Here is an 18,225-nt window from a genome sequence, read left to right as displayed (position 1 = left end):
CCCGCCCCGCCGGAGGACTACACTTCCCAGCATGCACGTTCGGCGCGGGGAAGGGCGCCTGGCAGGGAGGGGCAGGGGCGGGGGTGGGGGTGAGGAGCGGAGCGGAGCGCGGCATGGAGGCGGGCGAGGGGCGGCCGCACGCCCACCTGGCCGCCCTGGTGCTGGCCCGCGGCGGCAGCAAGGGGATCCCGCTGAAGAACATCAAGCTGCTGGCGGGCGTGCCGCTCATCGGCTGGGTGTTGCGCGCCGCCAGCGACGCCGGCGTCTTCCATAGGTGCGCATGCGCCTGGCGGCCCGGCAGGGAGGGTGGGCGGGAGGGCTGTGCGGCCCGGGGCTGGGGTAGCGCGGGCGGGAGGGGGGCCCCAGCCCGGGCCGGGGGTGCCGAGGGGCCTCGGCGCGGGGAGCGGTCCCTGCCCGCAGCAGGCTCCCCGGGTAGCCCTCCCTTCCCAGCTGGCTTCTCCCTGACAGGCTTGGCGCCGGCGTCCCGGCTGAGCTGCCGGCGGCAGCCGTTACGGTGGGGGCCGGTCTCCCGCGGGGCGCCCCTAGCCTCGCTGAAACGGCTCCTTCGGGCTGGTGGGTGAGGCGGGTGCGCGGTGGGGAGCCGGTAAGGCAAGGGGGGCCGGTAACGTGGCACCGGGATAAGGATCAGGCGGGGCAGGGCGTGGGTCAGGGCAGGCAGGCTGCGCCCCGCCGTCAGCTCCGCTCTCCCTTCCTGGTGAGGCGGAGAAGGACTGGAGGGATCAAAGTCTTACAGCGCGGCAGTTTGAAAGGACAGTTGTTCTCATTCGCGGTTGGGAGCCACTAGTTGACGATGTAAGCGTTGACGTTTCTACTTTATTAAGGTGGCTGCATTAAATGAGACTGCCAGGCTGTAGCTCATCACCTGTGAATCGCTGAAGCACAGGATAACTTCGGTTGGTGGCCGTCCGGTCCCACTCGCTGCGCAAAGCTGGGCTGGTTAGGGATGCTCAGGGTCCCGTGCAGCTGAGCTTGGGTATCTCCAAGGATGGAGACTCCATAGCCTTTCCAGGCACTGGTTCCAGGGTTTGACAGCCCTCATGGTGAAAAACTGTTTTGCAATATCCAACTGTCCCTTCTTGTGGTATGTGTCTGTATTCTTGTACTGCCCTTGTCCAGGAAAAGTGTCTCTGTTCTCTCTCTACCTGCCCACTAGGTACTTGAAGACAGCAATAAAGTTGCCCCCTCGCCTTCTCTTCATAAGACTGAATCAAGACGGCTCTTTCAGGCTCTCCTGGCATGCATGTGCTCCCAGGCCCCAGTTGTCGTGCTGGCTGTCTGCTGGGCTTGCTTTGGTTTTTCTTTCTTGTATCGGGGATCCCACAGCTGGACGCAGCACATCAGAGGCAGTCTCGTAAATGTTGAGTGGAAGGAAATAATCGTGTGCGGCCACGTGACACAGAAGTTCAGTTTGTGCCAAAGTGCATGAAACTTTGGTAGCAATAATTAAAGCTAGATAGAATCAAGTATGTTGTTAGTGTTATGAGTATGGGCATTACAAACTTCTTTTTTCTGCCAGAACATAACTGAGAATTTTCTACATGCATACTGATAAACTTAATTAAAACCAGTGCGTGGTTATGATGCACTTGGTATGTAGCATACCTAGGTGCAAGTTCCCAGTGCAAACCTACTGTGTTATGTTCAGAGCAGTGACTTGATGTAGTCAAGTGGAAATACAGCCCAGCTAGATTCAGACCTGGAAGTAAGCACACGAGCCTTCTGTATCCCATAGCTGCTGTACCATTATCTATTCTGGAAAATCTTTTCTACTGTCTCTAAAAAGTAGAGGAAGTGTCACTGACTTGGTTTTATTTTTAATAAAGAAGCAGTCAGAAATGTTTCTGACCGAGATTACTGATAATTATTTAATGCGTGTGCATCCATATTGCTTAATGACCCGTGGTGGATATGGTTGGTTGAGTGACCTCCTCATTTTCTTATTTGGTATCTGAATTTGCCCAGCAGGAAGCCAGCTAGGGTTATGTATGCCAACTTTGAGGCATAACAGGTGCATTAGACGGAAGCGCACTAGGTTTTCTAGTCCCCTTTGAAACAGCTGTGCTGACAGGATACACGTTACACAACAAAACTCTGTTAGTTGAATGGGGAGTGTATATTTAACAGGTATGTCTATTAAACAGCCTGAAGCAGTTTGAGGAAAACATCCCTGCTGCATTTGTTCACATGGGTGTGACTTGACGCTGTCGCTGTCATACATATTTTTATTCTGATGATCCCATGATGTCTTTGGATGGAAAAACTTAACTAAAGCACCATTTGCTATGTACAGTGCATTGAGAATGCCAGTGTTGCTGAGAGAAGAAGGGTTATTTTTCGTAATTTTTGTTTTTATATCTCACATGCTGTTTTGTCACTATGATGGCAGCAGTGGCCTCACAGTGCTGTGCTAGTGTTTATCATCACATAATACTCAGACTTAGCCCTTCCTTTTGTAAATGTTTATTATCCTTGAACACTCACAATCTTGCTTTACCAGTATTGAAGGTTTTCTGTGCCAAAACATATGTGATTGTAACTGGAACAGCTCTTTCTCTGGGATTGTATGGAGCCTAATTAACACATTTTAAAACACTTGCAGAATAAGCTAATCTTCTAACTGCGTGGCAGTTTTACGTGTTCTCAGCCTTGTTGCTGAACTCTTAAATGATTTTTGAATGCCTCATTCAACGCATTCACAATGCATTGATCTGTTAGCATGCCTAACAAATTGTGGCGTGCTGACACTGGATTTTTCTGGTAACACTTCTGAATTTTATGTTGCTTAAGCTTCCTACGTATGTGGTAGGTCAAGCACTCTACAGAATTAAATTGAAGTGCAACCCAGGCTTGAGACTTTACAGTCTAGTGAATGTGTGTGTTTTATCCCTGTTGTGAAAAGTTGCTTCTTGGACTGACAGGGATAGCTTTACTAACGCAAATATAAGAACTAGTTCCTTTCATTGCAAGGTGTAATACATATATAAGCCAGGGTGGTGTTCAGGTTAGGTTATGGCAGGCAAGTCAACAATGCTGGGTTTATTCTTTATATTCATTTCTGTCGCTGTCTGCCAACAGTGTATGGGTTTCCACAGACCATGATGAAATTGAGAAGGTTGCAAAGCAGTTTGGCGCTCAAGTTCATCGCAGAAGCCCCGAAGTATCTCAAGACTCCTCAACTTCTCTAGAAGCTATCAGAGAGTTTCTTAATCATCATCCTGGTAAATCAGTAATGAGATATGCTGAGCTTTTTTGTTATAGCCCCAGAGGGAAGATGCACTTCTTATTTTGAAAAAATAAGTAAAGCCACTTATTATTTCGAAAAATAAGTAAAGCCTTTAGTAAATAAAAGCTAGAAGGATTCTCCCTTTTTTGTGGCATCCGCTCATACCACGCTTTGCAGTTGTGTGTATTAAAAATATTCATTATTTCATAAATGTTTGTTTTTCTTTAGAGGTTGATATTGTAGGAAATATACAAGCAACATCTCCCTGTTTACATCCCAGTGATCTTATAAAAGTGGCAGATCTGATCCAGAAGGACGGGTTTGATTCTGTCTTCTCTGTTGTGAGACGGCATCAATTTAGATGGAGCGAGGTAAAAAAAGGAGGTAATATTTAGCTGTTTCTGGTTACAGTTATACTTAATAAAAATTTTTTTCAGCTGGTTTATTTTCATACCCATGGTATTTTACATTAGCAATTGATATCAGAGGCAGGGGCTGAGTTCTTAGAGAGGTGTGAGATGGCTTAGAAATTCCTTTTAAGTAGTGCTGTTGTGATATTACTGATCATTTCTTAGCCTTTCTGTAATTGTTTTGTAGAAGTGATAAGGTATTGAAAATTAAAATGTTATTAACTTGTCTAGGCTCAAAATATAGCTCCCAAAAACTTTACATGTAAACCTCTGCTGGGCGGGTATTCATGTGTGTGTAGACAGGACACTGAGGTCCCATCTTAACTAGGGAAGTGTTTGTTCTTACTATGCAGTAGCTAACAAATGACAAATAATGTGAGGTAAAGTCTTAGTGAAGATGAGATGGCAACCTCTTAGCCTGGAGACTTAGGGTTTGTTTCAGCTTGCTAATTTGGCTGCTGACTTATGTCAAATTGCAAACTGCCTTTGAGTCATGAGGGCTGAACTCATGTTAATTAGCTCATACAGAAGAATATTTTTCCCTGAGAAAATATGCCTCTCAGCTACAGTTGCCAAGATGACTAAAGACTGAACTCTTTACTTAAAAATAAAGATTGTATCTTGTTGTAGCTATAGAAGTACCTTTTGTCCTTGTACAAAGAACTATTCCACACATTATCTATGTTTTTTTGTTTTGTTTTTTTTCTGTGATTAAAGCCGAAATGGTTGCTTCTTTTTCTCAAAATGGTTAGTGCAGATACTGCCACGTCGTTATTTTTATTTTTAAAAAATGAATGTGTTACTCAGACATTGCAATTATTCTGTTGAGATGAAAAAAAAATTTCACCTGAAGCATTTTTTATGAGTTTACAAAGCATCATGCTGTGAAAGAGCATGCAAAATAAATGAAGCTTGCTATTCGAAATAAGTTGGAATAAAAGTTAGACCTTTGTTTAGAATAAACAGATAACTTGAACATTCTCATTGTTCCTCATAAGAGGAGAAATAACATGGCACAATTTGTTCATAAAGTATAAGAGGAGTATCGAAACCGTGGATGGCGGTTTAGGGTTCTGTGGATTGCATTTTAGGCAACCAAGTGAAAGTCCACTTCACATCTTGAGGTGCTACAATGGACATCTGTGAAAGACTAAATCTCATGTGGATGTAGCATGGGGCTTTCTGAAGTGATTGTGTGCCACCTAGTCTCTATAGGTAGATTATTAAAATAAAAAAGCCTCAAGGCCTACCTAAAAGAGCAAATAATTCTTTAATATAAAGTGATATCTAAAGTCTTTTAATGCGGCGAGAGATAAAGAATCATTCAGTTGCAAGGAGAACAAGGAACACATTGTGCAAACGTTAGCAGCTTAAAGGTAAAAGTGGATGGCCTTTCAGGAGTGTGGTGTTTCTGCTGACTGATTCTCAGGAGCATTATACAGTTTAGTATTGTACTCTTTTTTTTTTTTTTTTTTTTTTTTTTTTCTTTTCAGATGGCTTTAAAGTACTGATTATGTTAAAAGAATTTTATATCTTTTCCTGTGTATTTCTGTTCCTTCTGCATTAAGGTTTAATATTGATGTACCCTGAAAGAGAAAGGTGTCTCTCTCTGACTGGAAATGTTTACTTCATTGAGCACAAAGCTCTAATGTATTTATGAAATACAAGGTGTGTGTATATATATACTAAAGCCTCAGGATATTTTGGGTGTTTGAGAATGCCCTGTAACTTTTTCATGGTTACTAGATCATGACACCAGGTGAATTTTAGCTGCTTTGTGCATGTGGATTTGGGTAGTATAAGGACAGAAGTCTCTGGTCCCTGGTTCGGTTTCTGCTGCATGCACTACTGGCATTGATAACAATATGGGATCGTGTTTGTTCAAAGACACCTGTTTGTTTATTTGTGGACACTGATTAAACCACTTATGAAAAGTTAATATAATGTGTATCCTTAAATAGGAAGTATTTTGGGGAAGTGCCAAGATGTTTTCACAGGCAAAATTTCTTCTCGTATGCTCTTTATTCACCTTGCAGATTACAGTTCGGTCCTCTCAGCTCTCGGAGTTCATTCAGAGCATTTCTGGTTTTAGGTGTAGGTAGCTGAATGTTTTTTTGTGTTTACCTTCACTGCAAGTTAAATCCCTTCCTATCGTGTATTAGGAGACAGAGTACAGAAGTGTAGTATTTCTTTCACATTGGCCAGGACAGTCTAGAATAATGTCCCCCCTACTCCTCTGAGTAACCCGTTTTGGAGCTGATGACTTCTCAGGTTTGTTTGTTTGTTTTGTTGTTTTTTTAAGTTGAATGAAAAATTTCCTTTTCCTCTGCTAGAAATTCAGGGCTGTCCTCCAGTCTGTTATCCACAGTTCCAAGAAAGAGCAAGCAATTCAGTGATTCTTTATAAAGCTAAGCAACGAGAGGCAAAAATGAAAGAAGTTGGTGACTGAATTGTGTCCTTAATTTTTCATCAGAAAGCTATTTAAAGAAAGTTAAATGACTCTGAACAGGGATTCTGGAAAACTTATTTTGTCATTTTTCTTTTAACAGAAAACAAAATGACAGAGCCCCAAAATCTGAATCCAGCAAAACGGTACCGGCGGCAAGATTGGCCTGGGGAACTGTATGAAAATGGCTCATTTTATTTTGCCAGGAGACATCTGATTGAGAAAGGCTACTTGCAGGTTAGTCCTTCTGTTTTTCATGCTCTTTAGAATAATACATCTTTTGCTATAGAGGGTTCTGAATTCAATAATGTATTTCTGTTTCTGATGCAGTCAGTATGAAGTAGCAGCACTTTGGTGGTGCAGGATGGTTTGCTTATTACGTGTAACTTAACAGGGCTAGCTGTAGCTAGGGCAGTTTCAGTAACAGTATCCTCCACAGCAAATTTATACAAATAATATTGAGCAGTATATAGCTATAAGCCTAAAACAATACAATACGGAGTTTCACATCAGTTCGCCAGGATGCAAGTGTGTATCTTGTAATCCATTTTAGTGTTACTAAGGGTGTGAAACTGACCTTCATGCAGTGTTGCAGGCTTCTCTTTTATAATCTATAAACTTGTATTCTTGGCCAGTTTAGTCTTATGTCAATTTTGTACTGTAACTTAAACAGTCTTTTTCCCTTTCCTGAGGTTTACGTCCCAGTGTAGTAATGCAGAACAAATGTATTTACTTCAGCTTTCATTTTGTTTGTCTGCAAGTATAGTCTCTTAGTTTTCTCATGCAAGACAAGTTTTCCATCTTACAGATCATTTCCAATATTTGTCAGCAGAACTGAAAAAAAGCCCAATGTAGATATTTCCATATTTCTAACAGGAATACCTTACTAGGTATGTCAAGAATACCAGGTTCTTATTTCTATTTCTCTTTTTTCCAGATACCTCACTAATGCAGAGATACTAGCTTTAGGTCTCTATAGTTTGCACAGACCCATGCAGTGCTAGCTAGTGCTGTGGGGACTTGCAGGCATTGATCTGGATAGTACAATTGTGCTGAATTCTACATTTTATGAAGGTTGGGCCCTCAGAGGATCAGGGCTTTTAGTTTTTTTTTAATTACATTGGGGTGTGGCAGATATTTTTCCAATTGAAATTAAGTCTTTGTGTAGATAGCAAACAAAAAATAAGCATACTATTACTAAGTGAATGCTACAGGTATTACTATTTTACTGTATTAAAAGACCTAGTGAGATCAGTGTGACATAATGACTATAATGCATAACATCTTTCTTGCACGCTTTCTCTAGTTGTAAAATGAAAATACTTATTAACCGTTGCCTACAAAAAGTCATTTCAAATGCTTGGTTCTGTGTCACTGGCAAAACATCATTATTGATGGTTCACTTATATTTAAGCTACTGTGACCGCTGTGTAACCACATACTTAGCTTTCATTACATGGTACTAAATTGTGCAGTTTTGCATTTGTATTAATGCAAGCAGAAAATTTTAATGGGTTCTGTTTTATTTAGGGTGGTAAAATGGCCTACTATGAAATGCGTGCAGAGCACAGTGTGGATATTGATATAGACATTGATTGGCCTATTGCAGAGCAGAGAGTATTGAGGTAAAAACATTTTTTTTCCTTTATTTCTTTGATATTGTTCGTTGTTTCAAAATATGGTCATGTGAATTCATAACGTATGTAATGTAAGTAATCAAAATCAAAGATAATGGGACAACTTTATTTTCGCCTATCATTTTTTTCTATCTCCGTTGAAATCATCTGAATTACCTTTGCTATGTGTGGTTTGTTTGTTTGTTTGCTTTTTAAAGTTCAGCTTGGGGAAAAGTGTAAGCCCCACTATACCATAGCAATGTGTTAGCATCGTCTCTGGCTTTTCCAGCTGAGTTGTCCTCTGCTTTCATGGTCTGGACCACATTTACTGATGCACATGGCTGAGAGTGTTCATGTAGAAGGCACGAGCTTATTACATCTTGCCAGCTGCCTTTTCTTTGCAGCTACTCTGCACCTCTCTAGGGAAATAATAGGTGGAAATGGAATATGTTTTCTGTGCGTTTTTCATCCTTTACTCCATTTTGGTTTTGCCCCAAATAAATGCTACAGAACATAACCTCTTATGCTAAGGAAATAAATCTCATCCTAACTTTTAAATGGAGAGCATAACTGAGCTGTCTTTTTGGATCATTCTATTTTTTTTCTTTGAAGAGGGACAATATAGTTGGAGAGTGAAGATGATGAAAAAAGACATTAGAGAAAAAGAATTTCAAAGCTGATTCTTCTGTCTGAAGATCACAATTGTATTTGAAATATTTGGGTTTGGAGCGTGCAAAAACTTCCGTCCTAAAAAGATAACTTCTTTGTCTAGCTTTGGATATTTTGGTAAAGAGCCATTAAAAGAGGTGAAGCTATTGGTCTGCAGTATTGATGGATGCCTGACAAATGGTCGCATTTATGTGACAGAAGATCAGAAGGAAATGGTCTCCTATGATTATAGAGATATTGTTGGTATCGATCTGTTAAAGAAAAGAGGAATCCAGGTAAGTGTTGTTCTGAAGTGTGAGGCTTTATTTCTGACTTATTTCTGAACATTGAAAGATTCTAAAACTCTGCAGTGTATAAATTGAAGTTTCTTCAGAGTACTTGTGGTCAAGCAGCAAGATACATTGGTTCGGGGTTGGCACAAATGTTGTTTTCCTTAGGGGAAAATAAGTGTTTTGAGAAAGTTCTCAATCTCATTCATAGTAGCTATAGCATCCTTGTCTTTTTGTCCTGGAAAAATGTGGGAAGACATTTTTATGGTATTTTGCTAGCACCAATCCTAGTGTTCTGTGTAGTCTAGAGACTCCTTAATTAGAAGTCAGCTTTACCAAGCAGGGATATGTTGTTACCTCTTGGCTATAGAAGAGGAAGAAATACCCAGGCAAATTACTTGGTTCATCTTAGATCACCCATGATTGTTTGAAAGAGGGGACATCAACCCCCAGACACTTTTGTCTGCGAATTTGTTTAACCATAACTTAGGTGCTTTGAAGTTGTAAGAATTCAGTGTAAATGAAAAGCTCAAACAACACAGACTGTAACATGGCTACAGTTATTATTATTGATTATTATTACTGCTACTAAATTCTGCTGATCTGAATATTTGCTTGCATTTATGTAAAATTAGCCTCCTGGCTATTTTCTGGCTGTGCTGCTGGCTTTCATAAAGCTAGAAGAATTTTTTGGGGTAAGAACTAAGCACAGGTTTAGGCTGCCTTCAGAGAGCCTTAACTCAGTCCTGTTGCAGATAGAGAGAGGCATGGATAAGACAAAGATAGCTATACCCCAAGCAGACTTCTCCTGATACATTTTTGGAGTCTCTATTGTAGGATTTTTTTTACAACAGGTTAGACAAGACATTCATGACATACTTTGATGCAGCTGTTGCTGCCTTGGGGCAGTGAAATGGAGTAGATGTTTTTTCAAAACTCCTTCAGCTTCATTTTCTGTGAGGCAAAAGGGGAGGGGAAGGAACCTTGTAATCATTGTTTCGTTGCCTGTGGGGGCCCATTTCCATGCTTGCTGTGACTTGGAATCTTTCATTAAAAACCTCCTGGTCTTTGTGCTGGATTTTATGTATTTCTAGTATATGTTGCTGATACACTCTTGCTTTGTGCACCACTCCTGTTCATTCTGTACTTAAAATCAGTGCCAAGTATTTGTTAGTATTTAAAAGCAATTAAGGAAGATGAGCTTGTCCACAGCTTGGACAGAAAACTCGGAGGGGTTGTGTCTGAGATTTTTAAAAATCCTGCTGCAATAATCTTCTGGTTTTAGCCTACCTTGCATATTGTTTCTGAAATTTCAAATTTGGAGTGAACTTTTGGAGATTAATGTGCTGTGATCCTTCAGTCCGTTTAGCGTTCTGTTGGTGCTCTGAAGTCCTACTGTAAATAAAATGATGTTATGTAGACAAGTCACGGAAAATACTTCATAATATTCTACTTTTACAAATATTACAGAAATCTTCCTTGGGAATTCTCTTGTTCCCTACTGTGGCTTAATTAGATGATATTGCACTAGGTAGCATGCCACTGTACTGTGATATCCAGTATTTTATTTGGTACATGTTGCATTTAAAAAGACAAATGTAAATTTATTTTTTTGAACCTCAGGGAAGCCTACAGAATGGTGTTTCACTTTCCCAAAGCAACTTCAAGACTGTAACATGGTTTTTGGATGTTAATCACTTCTGCTTTGAGCTTTGATTGAAGAAATCAGTTATTTAATGCTTTTCTGATATCTGAGAGAGCTTCTATGAGCAAAACTTCTCCTGTTTTTTTTGTTTCGCTTTGCTTTTTTAGTAAATCAACTTACATGTCTTATTTCTTTGTATGTAGAATTTACTCTTAACTTGACTTTATTTTAATAGGTTCGACTCATCTCTGAAAGAGATTGTTCAAAAACACTGTCAGCCATGCAGCTGGGATGTGTAGCAAAAGTTAGTGCAACAAATAAATTACAAGTCCTGGAGGACTGGCAAAAAGACATGGGTTTGAGCTGGAAAGAAGTTGCTTACTTAGGTCAGTTCGCTTTTTTTTTTTTGGTAGTAAAATTTCATATAGCATACACAAATACAAACTTCATAGTGCTGCTCAGCTTCAAAACATTTTGCCCTTTGTTAATACACTAGACTTAATGGGATTGACATGCACATTACAGCACACGATCACCAAAAGCAGGTATGTATTTTAAGGCTTGTTAGGGTACAATCTAAATATTAAAGGCATTGATGAATCAGTGTCTAACTTGGTAATGGAACTCTTAGCTCTTTTTGTAGTGAGATTTAGGAAAGCTTTTGATATTACACAAGCATACAGTTGCAGCTCACAGTTTTGAACCGATTCTAGTTCATTTCAGATGGATATTGGTCAGATTATATTCTGAAATGGAAACAAGAAATGGACAGAACTAAAACTGAAAGCCATATGATTCCATACGAAACTATATTTCAGTGACACCTTAAGTATATAGTCCTGCAAATGCTTATTCAGCTGCTCAAATAATTTTACTACTCTTAAAAGTACCATTCTCTTGTCTGAAGATTGTGTAAAGTGTGATCCACGTTTATATGTATCACTAAGATTTTTCGAGAACTGACTCACCTGTTGAGCTGCTGAGATGAAAATTGTGGCAAGAATACAAATTTTAAACAATAGATAAATATGTACACAGAAAATGTGAGTTTGCTCAGTTTTTCCCCTCTGTGATATTTTGCCTTGTCTGTCATCTTTCTCAATAGGAAATGAAGAGTGTGATGTGGAATGCCTGAAGCAAGCTGGCATGAGCGGCGTGCCTGCTGATGCTTGTGCAGTTGCTCAGAAGGCTGCTGGTTATATTTGTAAAAGCAATGGTGGCTGTGGAGCTGTCCGGGAATTTGCAGAACACATATTCCTGTTGTTAGAAAAAGTGAACTCTGCAAGAAAGCAAATGGAAGAAGTGAGTGCAGCAGGAAAGGAAATGGGGGGGAAATGAGAACAGCGGGAGAGGAAATAAGGAACTAATGAAAAAAGAGTAACACAGTTGGTCAGTCTTGCTTTTCTTCTTCTCCCCTTGCTCTCTCAGTAAGTCTGTATCCCAAAGGATGGCTTATCTTTCAAGTTTTACATTGCAGTAGAGTTAAAAAGATGTTTCCCTCTAGTTAAAGGTCCCACTGATTAAGTGCTGATATTCATGATTGTATGCTGATAATCATATTCATGATTATTTTAAAAGCCATTTAAGTGCAATGGAAGGAATGCTACAGAAGGTAGTGTCCTGCAAATCTACTTTTAATCATTACACCTGTCCTACAGGAATGATGTGTCTTTATTTTATAACCCAAATATTTTCAGGGATCAGTGATTTTGCATGACTTGAGGATTTGTAATTCAGACTTTCAAAACAAAATCTTGTGTCAGTTTTATTCATTTTGTTTACACTTCCTCTATCAAATGTCAATATGATGTTGTAGTTGTATGCTTGCTTTTTACAGGATTCGTCCCTAGTAAGGAAGAGTTTGTTATTTTACACCTGATCTTTCCAGCATATGCTATCAATCTTCTTCCTACATTTTTAAAAGACAGCTCAGTTACTGTAAAACCAGTTAATATTAGTATTAGTCAAGAAAAGCACTTAAGCATGTGTTCAATTCTAAGCTCATAAATAATTAAATGGCATTTGGAATTGTGCCTCTTATCTTTGAATCTGTTTATATTGGGTTTTACTGAAGTGCTTAAATTAACATACCCAAATGTTTTGCCAAATTTGGAGTTAAATTTTCCATTAACTTTGAGATCTTTCTGTTGCAGAAACGCAGTCTCTTTCTATGAAGGCATTATTACAACCACTAATGATTAAAAATTAAAAAAAAAAAAAAATTGTATGGAAAAGTAACTGCTGTTTGAAAAAAACCAAAACGTAGTTGTTGATTCTGGGTTTATACAAAATATATATTCAGATGATTTTTAGCATGTTAATTTAAAGCTGGTGTATATGTATGTTTGTATTTATGTACAATACAATTTTTACTGTGTCTTGATTTAAAGAACACTGTTATCTGTAAAAAGTTGTAGAACTGACATTAAAAATATGCATCAGTTTTCAATCCTAGTATTTATCAGTGGGTCAAGTTCTGCCTTAGGTTATGCTAAAAAATAAAAAATACCTGTGGTACGCAGGCAATGACTACCGAGGTGAATAATAATGTCTTGTTATTTTATGTTGTTTCTCTGCTAAATAGACACTCCCAATATAATATCACTCGATATATTGCTTTCTGTTGATTAACTTTGTGTTTTACAAAGCAAAATTATTTTACTGCCTATCTACAGTAGCAAGGTTAACAGGTGAATAGTTTACTGTACTAATCAGCTCTAAGTTATCATTTAAGTATTTCCTTTCAGTGAGGTTTTAGGGTTCTGCGCTGGATAAATCTCATGGACTTTGATAACAGGAGAGCCACATTTTGGACAGAACTATGGACTTTGGTATAGGTAGATGAATTATTTTAGTTGTATAGAGTATGTGGTAAAGCTTCAGAAGTCCAGATTGGATGAATAATTCAGGTTTGATAATGTCATATAGTATTGGCCCAGTTTTTAGTTACTTCACCTTGTCATCATCAAGTAACTTGCTGACTTTGATTTAAAGAACAGTTTCCTGTGAATAGATAGCTTTAAACAAGGTGACTGTGATGAACTTGATTCCCATTCCTGTTATGTTAACGAAAGCAAAAATATGAGTAAGTGCAATTATAATAGAAATATGAGTTGGCAGTTTGTAAGCTTACTGTTTGAATCAAGAACTCTTCTAACGTTCCAGCTGCTTGCTGAATGTGCTGCATATATGTTGGGTCTCTGATACACATACAAATTTTGTTGTTTGAGTGTTGGTAATGGGCAGAAGGAAATGGTACCTGATATATAAGTGTTTTCACTTTGACAAATTCTTGTTTAGAAAAAGGTGGTATAATCTTACATTGGACATATAGGAAGAATATGAAGAATAAAAGAGCTCTAGAGACTATTTATGTACGCAGTCCACTGCCTGAAAGGTTCAGATTTATATTGCCCACACTGCAAGGGGAAGCCTAACTATAAACAAGAGTAGCATGAGGGGTGTCTTAATTACTCCTCTTGTTTTTTACAGAAGATCCTCAATCTTATGAAGGATTTCGGGGTCACAGAGGGACAGAGATAGTGAGAAGAACTCTTAACAGTCACCTTCAAGGGGAAATCCCAGGTCCCAGGCAAACTTCAAAAGTGTAGTGTCTTTTGCCAATGACTGTTGTTTCAGTATGTGTCCTGGCACCATGATTGCCTTTCATTACAGCTGCGTAGTTCACTCAGACTAGGTTTGTCTGGTCATTTTTGTTATAGTGGGCTGATTTTGGAATAATCTCTTTTGGTCACGTGAGCACTTGTTTTTTACTTTAAATTGCCTAGTATGTTCCAAAAATGATCTTAGATAACATGGGCTGTTTTATCATAATTTTGCGAAACTGAAAAAAGTAAACTATGTAATAATTTGTAATAAGCTATTATGAAAAAATAGAAATGAAAAACATTCCATATTTTCAAATAGCTGGTTTCACAGTGCTGTGTGCTCTGTGCCTGTGTTTGTGAAAAGTAGGATTCATCTCTCTCAGTCTTCTGAGCTGTCAAAGCCAGTCCAGTATTTCTATAGAAGTATAATCTTGTAAGTTGAGCAGAACATACTGAGAATTACTTGGCAGGATGTTCTCGGAGAGAATTCCCATTTTGGTTAGGCCTTGAGATCTCTGCTGGTTTGGGCTGTTTGGTGGCTCTTGCCAGGAGAGTTGAGAGGGGAGGAGGATCGACAGTAGCATAATGTCATTACATTTGCTAGCTTTGGCACAAGGGATAGGGGTTAGCCCTTCACCTACTTCTGGCTCTATTGATTTATTTTTATGTGATCTTTGTCCTATTCAATATATGTTTCTCTCCAGTTCTGTGCTATTTTCTGTAGGGTGATCCAACATGTTCTGACCTTAGTTCAGTTCAAATCAATGTGAATCATATAAAACTCAGCCTTTTGAGGTCAGAGAAGTTTTATAACACTTGATGATTTCAAGTTCTTAATAGTTTTAAACCTTAAGCACACATTAGTTAACTAGCTTTTCCAGAGCCCATGTGGGAAGGGTTTTTTTTAAATTATATTTTCTATTAGTATTCTCTTAAAACACTATTTCCTTTCTCCAGAAATAACTCCAAATGAGTCTAATTACACCCAGCAGGACTAATTATTCTAAATGTCAGCATTGTAAGAGCAATAATAAGGTATGTCCAGTGGAAGAAAAACACTATTATGCATGAACCTGTTGCATAAATGATTTAGAAAAACTTGTCATTAATGCACTTGTCTGAAAAATCCTTGGATGGTAGGTTTGTTTCTCTCTCTCTTGTTCTCGGACAGGTTTGTCTGTCCTCATTTCTGATCCTAGATATGTTTATGTATGTGGCTCTGGTTTAATAGAGCTTTCCCAGTGCTATAGATACTGGAGGAAAAAGAAATATTGGGGAGCAGTCACATGCTATAGCTGTCTCCCACAGCACTGTAGCATTATAGACCACTTCCCTTAAAAATGTTGCCATTATTTTCTTTTTGCAGATGGAAGAATTTTTTAATCGTTTGTAAAAAAACGTGCTAAAGGGAATGAGCAATGAGAAATGCGGAGGCAATGATTCCAAATTATTCAGGTTAGTAAAGAGCAGGGTTGATGAAACTGAAGAGAGAGAGAGAGAGATAACGAGATGTGCTTAATAGAAAAACAATCCTAATGTCATGTATAAAAATATCTATTTCTACTGAGAGGTTATAATCCAGCAAAATATCTATTGATTCGAAGTGTGTGCTAGCAGTTAAAAAAGCAAACTGAATTTTAGGAATTATTAGGAAAAGGGTATAGAATTAAAAGGATAAAAGGGGTAAAAGTCATTATTCCACTGTATAAATCGGTGATTTGCATGTATCTTGAATACTGGGTGTTTCGCTTCTTACATGTTTAAAAAAGTTGTAGGACTCAAAAGGTTTGTGGGATGATAAAGTGGATGATGACAGGAAGGAATCAGGTTCAGTGTGAGCAATAGCCAGGTAAGAAAACTTCACTTTGGAAGAAGGATGACTGAAGGGAGTTGTGTTGGGTAACTGTAAAACTAAGAGGGTGTCGTGGGCTCATCCATGGCCACATCCTTTGAGGTGCTCCGCATGACCTCATGCACAGCCACAGATGCTTCGAGGTGTACCTTCTCCAGCGTGGACTTGTCCTTGGGCTACAATCCCTTCAAAGGTACATCTGCTGCAGCACAGACATAACCATGGCCACAGACACTTCAAGACATACCTGCTCTGGCATGGGCTTATCCACGGCCACAGACACTTCGGGGTGTCCTGCTCCTGCATGGACTCATCCACAGGTCACAGTCTGAAGTTTGACTCGAGTTCACGCTGGAGTTCCAGCCTGTCCAGTACAGCAGCACGAACAGCAGGGACGCCCTGGCCATCTGCCAGCCCAGGCGCATGGCCACTACTGTTATCAAAACGTTCCCAGGCACAGCAGAGCAAGATGATAAGCAGTACAGCAAGCGGCAAAAGCAGCCACTAACGAGGGCTAGACTCCAATATACAGTAAGGCACGCAAGCCCTGTGGCAAGCACAGAAGCCTGCCAATTAATAGCTAAACAGCAATAGCGGCTATAAATTCGATCTAGCACATTCCAATCAAATCTGCCGTTATCTCGAACCCTTTGAGCGGCACATTGGGTGCCAAAAAGGATTGCTGTGGTTTAACCCCAGCTGGCAACTAAGCCCCACAGAGCCACTTGCTCACTCCCCCCGGTGGGATGGGGGAGAGAATCAGAAGAGTAAAAGTGAGAAAATTCGTGAGTTGAGACAAAGACAGTTTAATACGTAAAGCAAAAGCCACGCACGCAGGCAAAGCAAAACAAGGAATTCATTCACTCCTTCCCATCAGCAGGCAGGTGTTCAGCCACCTCCAGGAAAGCAGGGCTCCATCATGTGTAACAGTTACTTGGGAAGACAAATGCCATCGCTCCGAATGTCCCTCCTTCTTCCCCCACCTTTATATGCTGAGCGTGACATCACGTGGTATGGAACAGCCCTGTGGCCAGCCTGGGTCAGCTGTCCCAGCTGTGCCCCCTCCCAGCTTCTTGTGCACCGGGCAGAGCATGGGAAGCTGAAAAGTCCTTGACTAGTGTAAGCACTGCTCAGCAACACCTAAAACATGAGTGTGTTATCAACATTATTCTCATCCTAAATCCAAAACACAGCACTACACCAGCTACTAAGAAGAAAATTAACTCTATCCCAGCTGAAACCAGGACAGAGGGACAGGGAGCTAGGGAAAGACCACCAAAGAAACTAGCAGTGACCAAAAGCAGATGCCTGAGGAATATAAATTTGCCATGTTGTATTTGGCAGCTCTTTCTAGCTTTCCTGCAGCCCCCCAACAGTTGCAGCTCATGGATTTCCAAAGCTGGACATGGCTTACAGACGTTTAGTAACCCTCAGCACACTTAAAATAGCCTTTGGCCGTGTCTTCCATGAGTCTGATGTCTGATATGGTTCCTCTGGTTCTGAACCTTGGTTTCTTCCTCCTGTTTCTTGTATGGGAAAGACCTGCGTGCATTTTTATACTTATTTCACAATATGTATCAGTGGTTCATTCTAAAGTGTCAATGTGTAGCTCTGACACAGTGAAGAGGAGGACGTGGTGTTACTATTATCAACAGGAATTAATCATCTGATCTTAAAAACTCATTAAAAATAGGGCAAAAGTGCACACGAAACTGTAAGAGTATGATGACAGCTGAATTGGCATCCATTGGTCATAGATAGTAATGGTAAATTGCTTAGCAAGTTCTTGGACAAAATGTAATTGGAGGTTGGGGGAATATTCAGGAAAATATCATGTGCTTGTCCTGTTTGTTCACATACTCTTGCAGATAAGTTTCTGGGTTAAATTGACATATATCTGAGCTAGTATGGCCACTCTTGTATTAAAGTTAAATGTGGAGATAGTGTCTCCAGGGATGTGACTTGTAACTAAGGCTGTAGTTGCACAACTTTTTGTTGCGTGTACAGCCCATTTAAGAGTTTGACAACTTTTATTCTCCCACCTTTTTTTCCTGGTTACATCTTGTCCACAGCAACACAGTCTTAAGTTTGAAGGGGATGTGTCACCTGTGGATCCTTCTGACCAGCAATGCCCAACCGAAGTGTTGTGATTGATTAGGTGAAGCCTAGTCTAAAAAGCTTGAGAATGGGATGAACTAATCTGATGTAGGTGAATAAAAAACACATCCATTAATTTGACTTAATGAACTTAACGATTTCCTCAGACTGGAGTATGAATGGGGTTTTTGGGCAGTAGTTCTGATGACTTGCAGACAAGCCCTAGTCCTGATTTGCCACATCAGTATATCAACATCTTTGTGTCTTTGTGCATTCTCTCTTTAAAAAACTGTGGGCTGTCTGCAAGCCATGCTGCTTTTTACTTCTTGCTCTTGTATGCTAATACACTGCCAGGTTTTTACTATCATG

General features: G+C 39.8%; 1 protein-coding gene across 3 annotated transcripts; it reads left to right on the top strand.

Annotated features, from left to right (window-relative positions):
- Positions 1-74: 74 nt before the first annotated feature.
- Positions 75-12,847, top strand: CMAS (cytidine monophosphate N-acetylneuraminic acid synthetase). Of its 3 annotated transcripts, XM_087768135.1 has the most exons (9): positions 321-573; positions 843-1,102; positions 3,097-3,239; positions 3,473-3,628; positions 6,204-6,337; positions 7,631-7,725; positions 8,489-8,660; positions 10,535-10,685; positions 11,405-12,847. In XM_087768135.1, exons 2-9 carry the CDS (start codon positions 1,059-1,061, stop codon positions 11,635-11,637), a joined length of 1,128 nt encoding a protein of 375 aa, XP_087624261.1. In that variant the 5' UTR covers positions 321-573; positions 843-1,058; the 3' UTR covers positions 11,638-12,847. The 3 variants fall into 3 exon arrangements, with proteins under 3 accessions (XP_087624259.1, XP_087624261.1, XP_087624260.1); XM_087768133.1 differs by lacking the exons at positions 321-573; positions 843-1,102 and adding an exon at positions 75-274; XM_087768134.1 differs by lacking the exon at positions 321-573 and having other exon boundaries at positions 634-1,102.
- The last annotated feature ends 5,378 nt before the right edge of the window (positions 12,848-18,225 follow it).

Source organism: Nipponia nippon, unplaced genomic scaffold (assembly GCF_047370975.1).
Source record: "Nipponia nippon isolate SJK-2023a ecotype South Korea unplaced genomic scaffold, ASM4737097v1 scaffold_3, whole genome shotgun sequence".
NCBI lineage: Eukaryota > Metazoa > Chordata > Aves > Pelecaniformes > Threskiornithidae > Nipponia > Nipponia nippon.
Note: the sequence above shows the minus strand (reverse complement) of the source record. Positions and strands in the feature narration are given on the sequence as shown.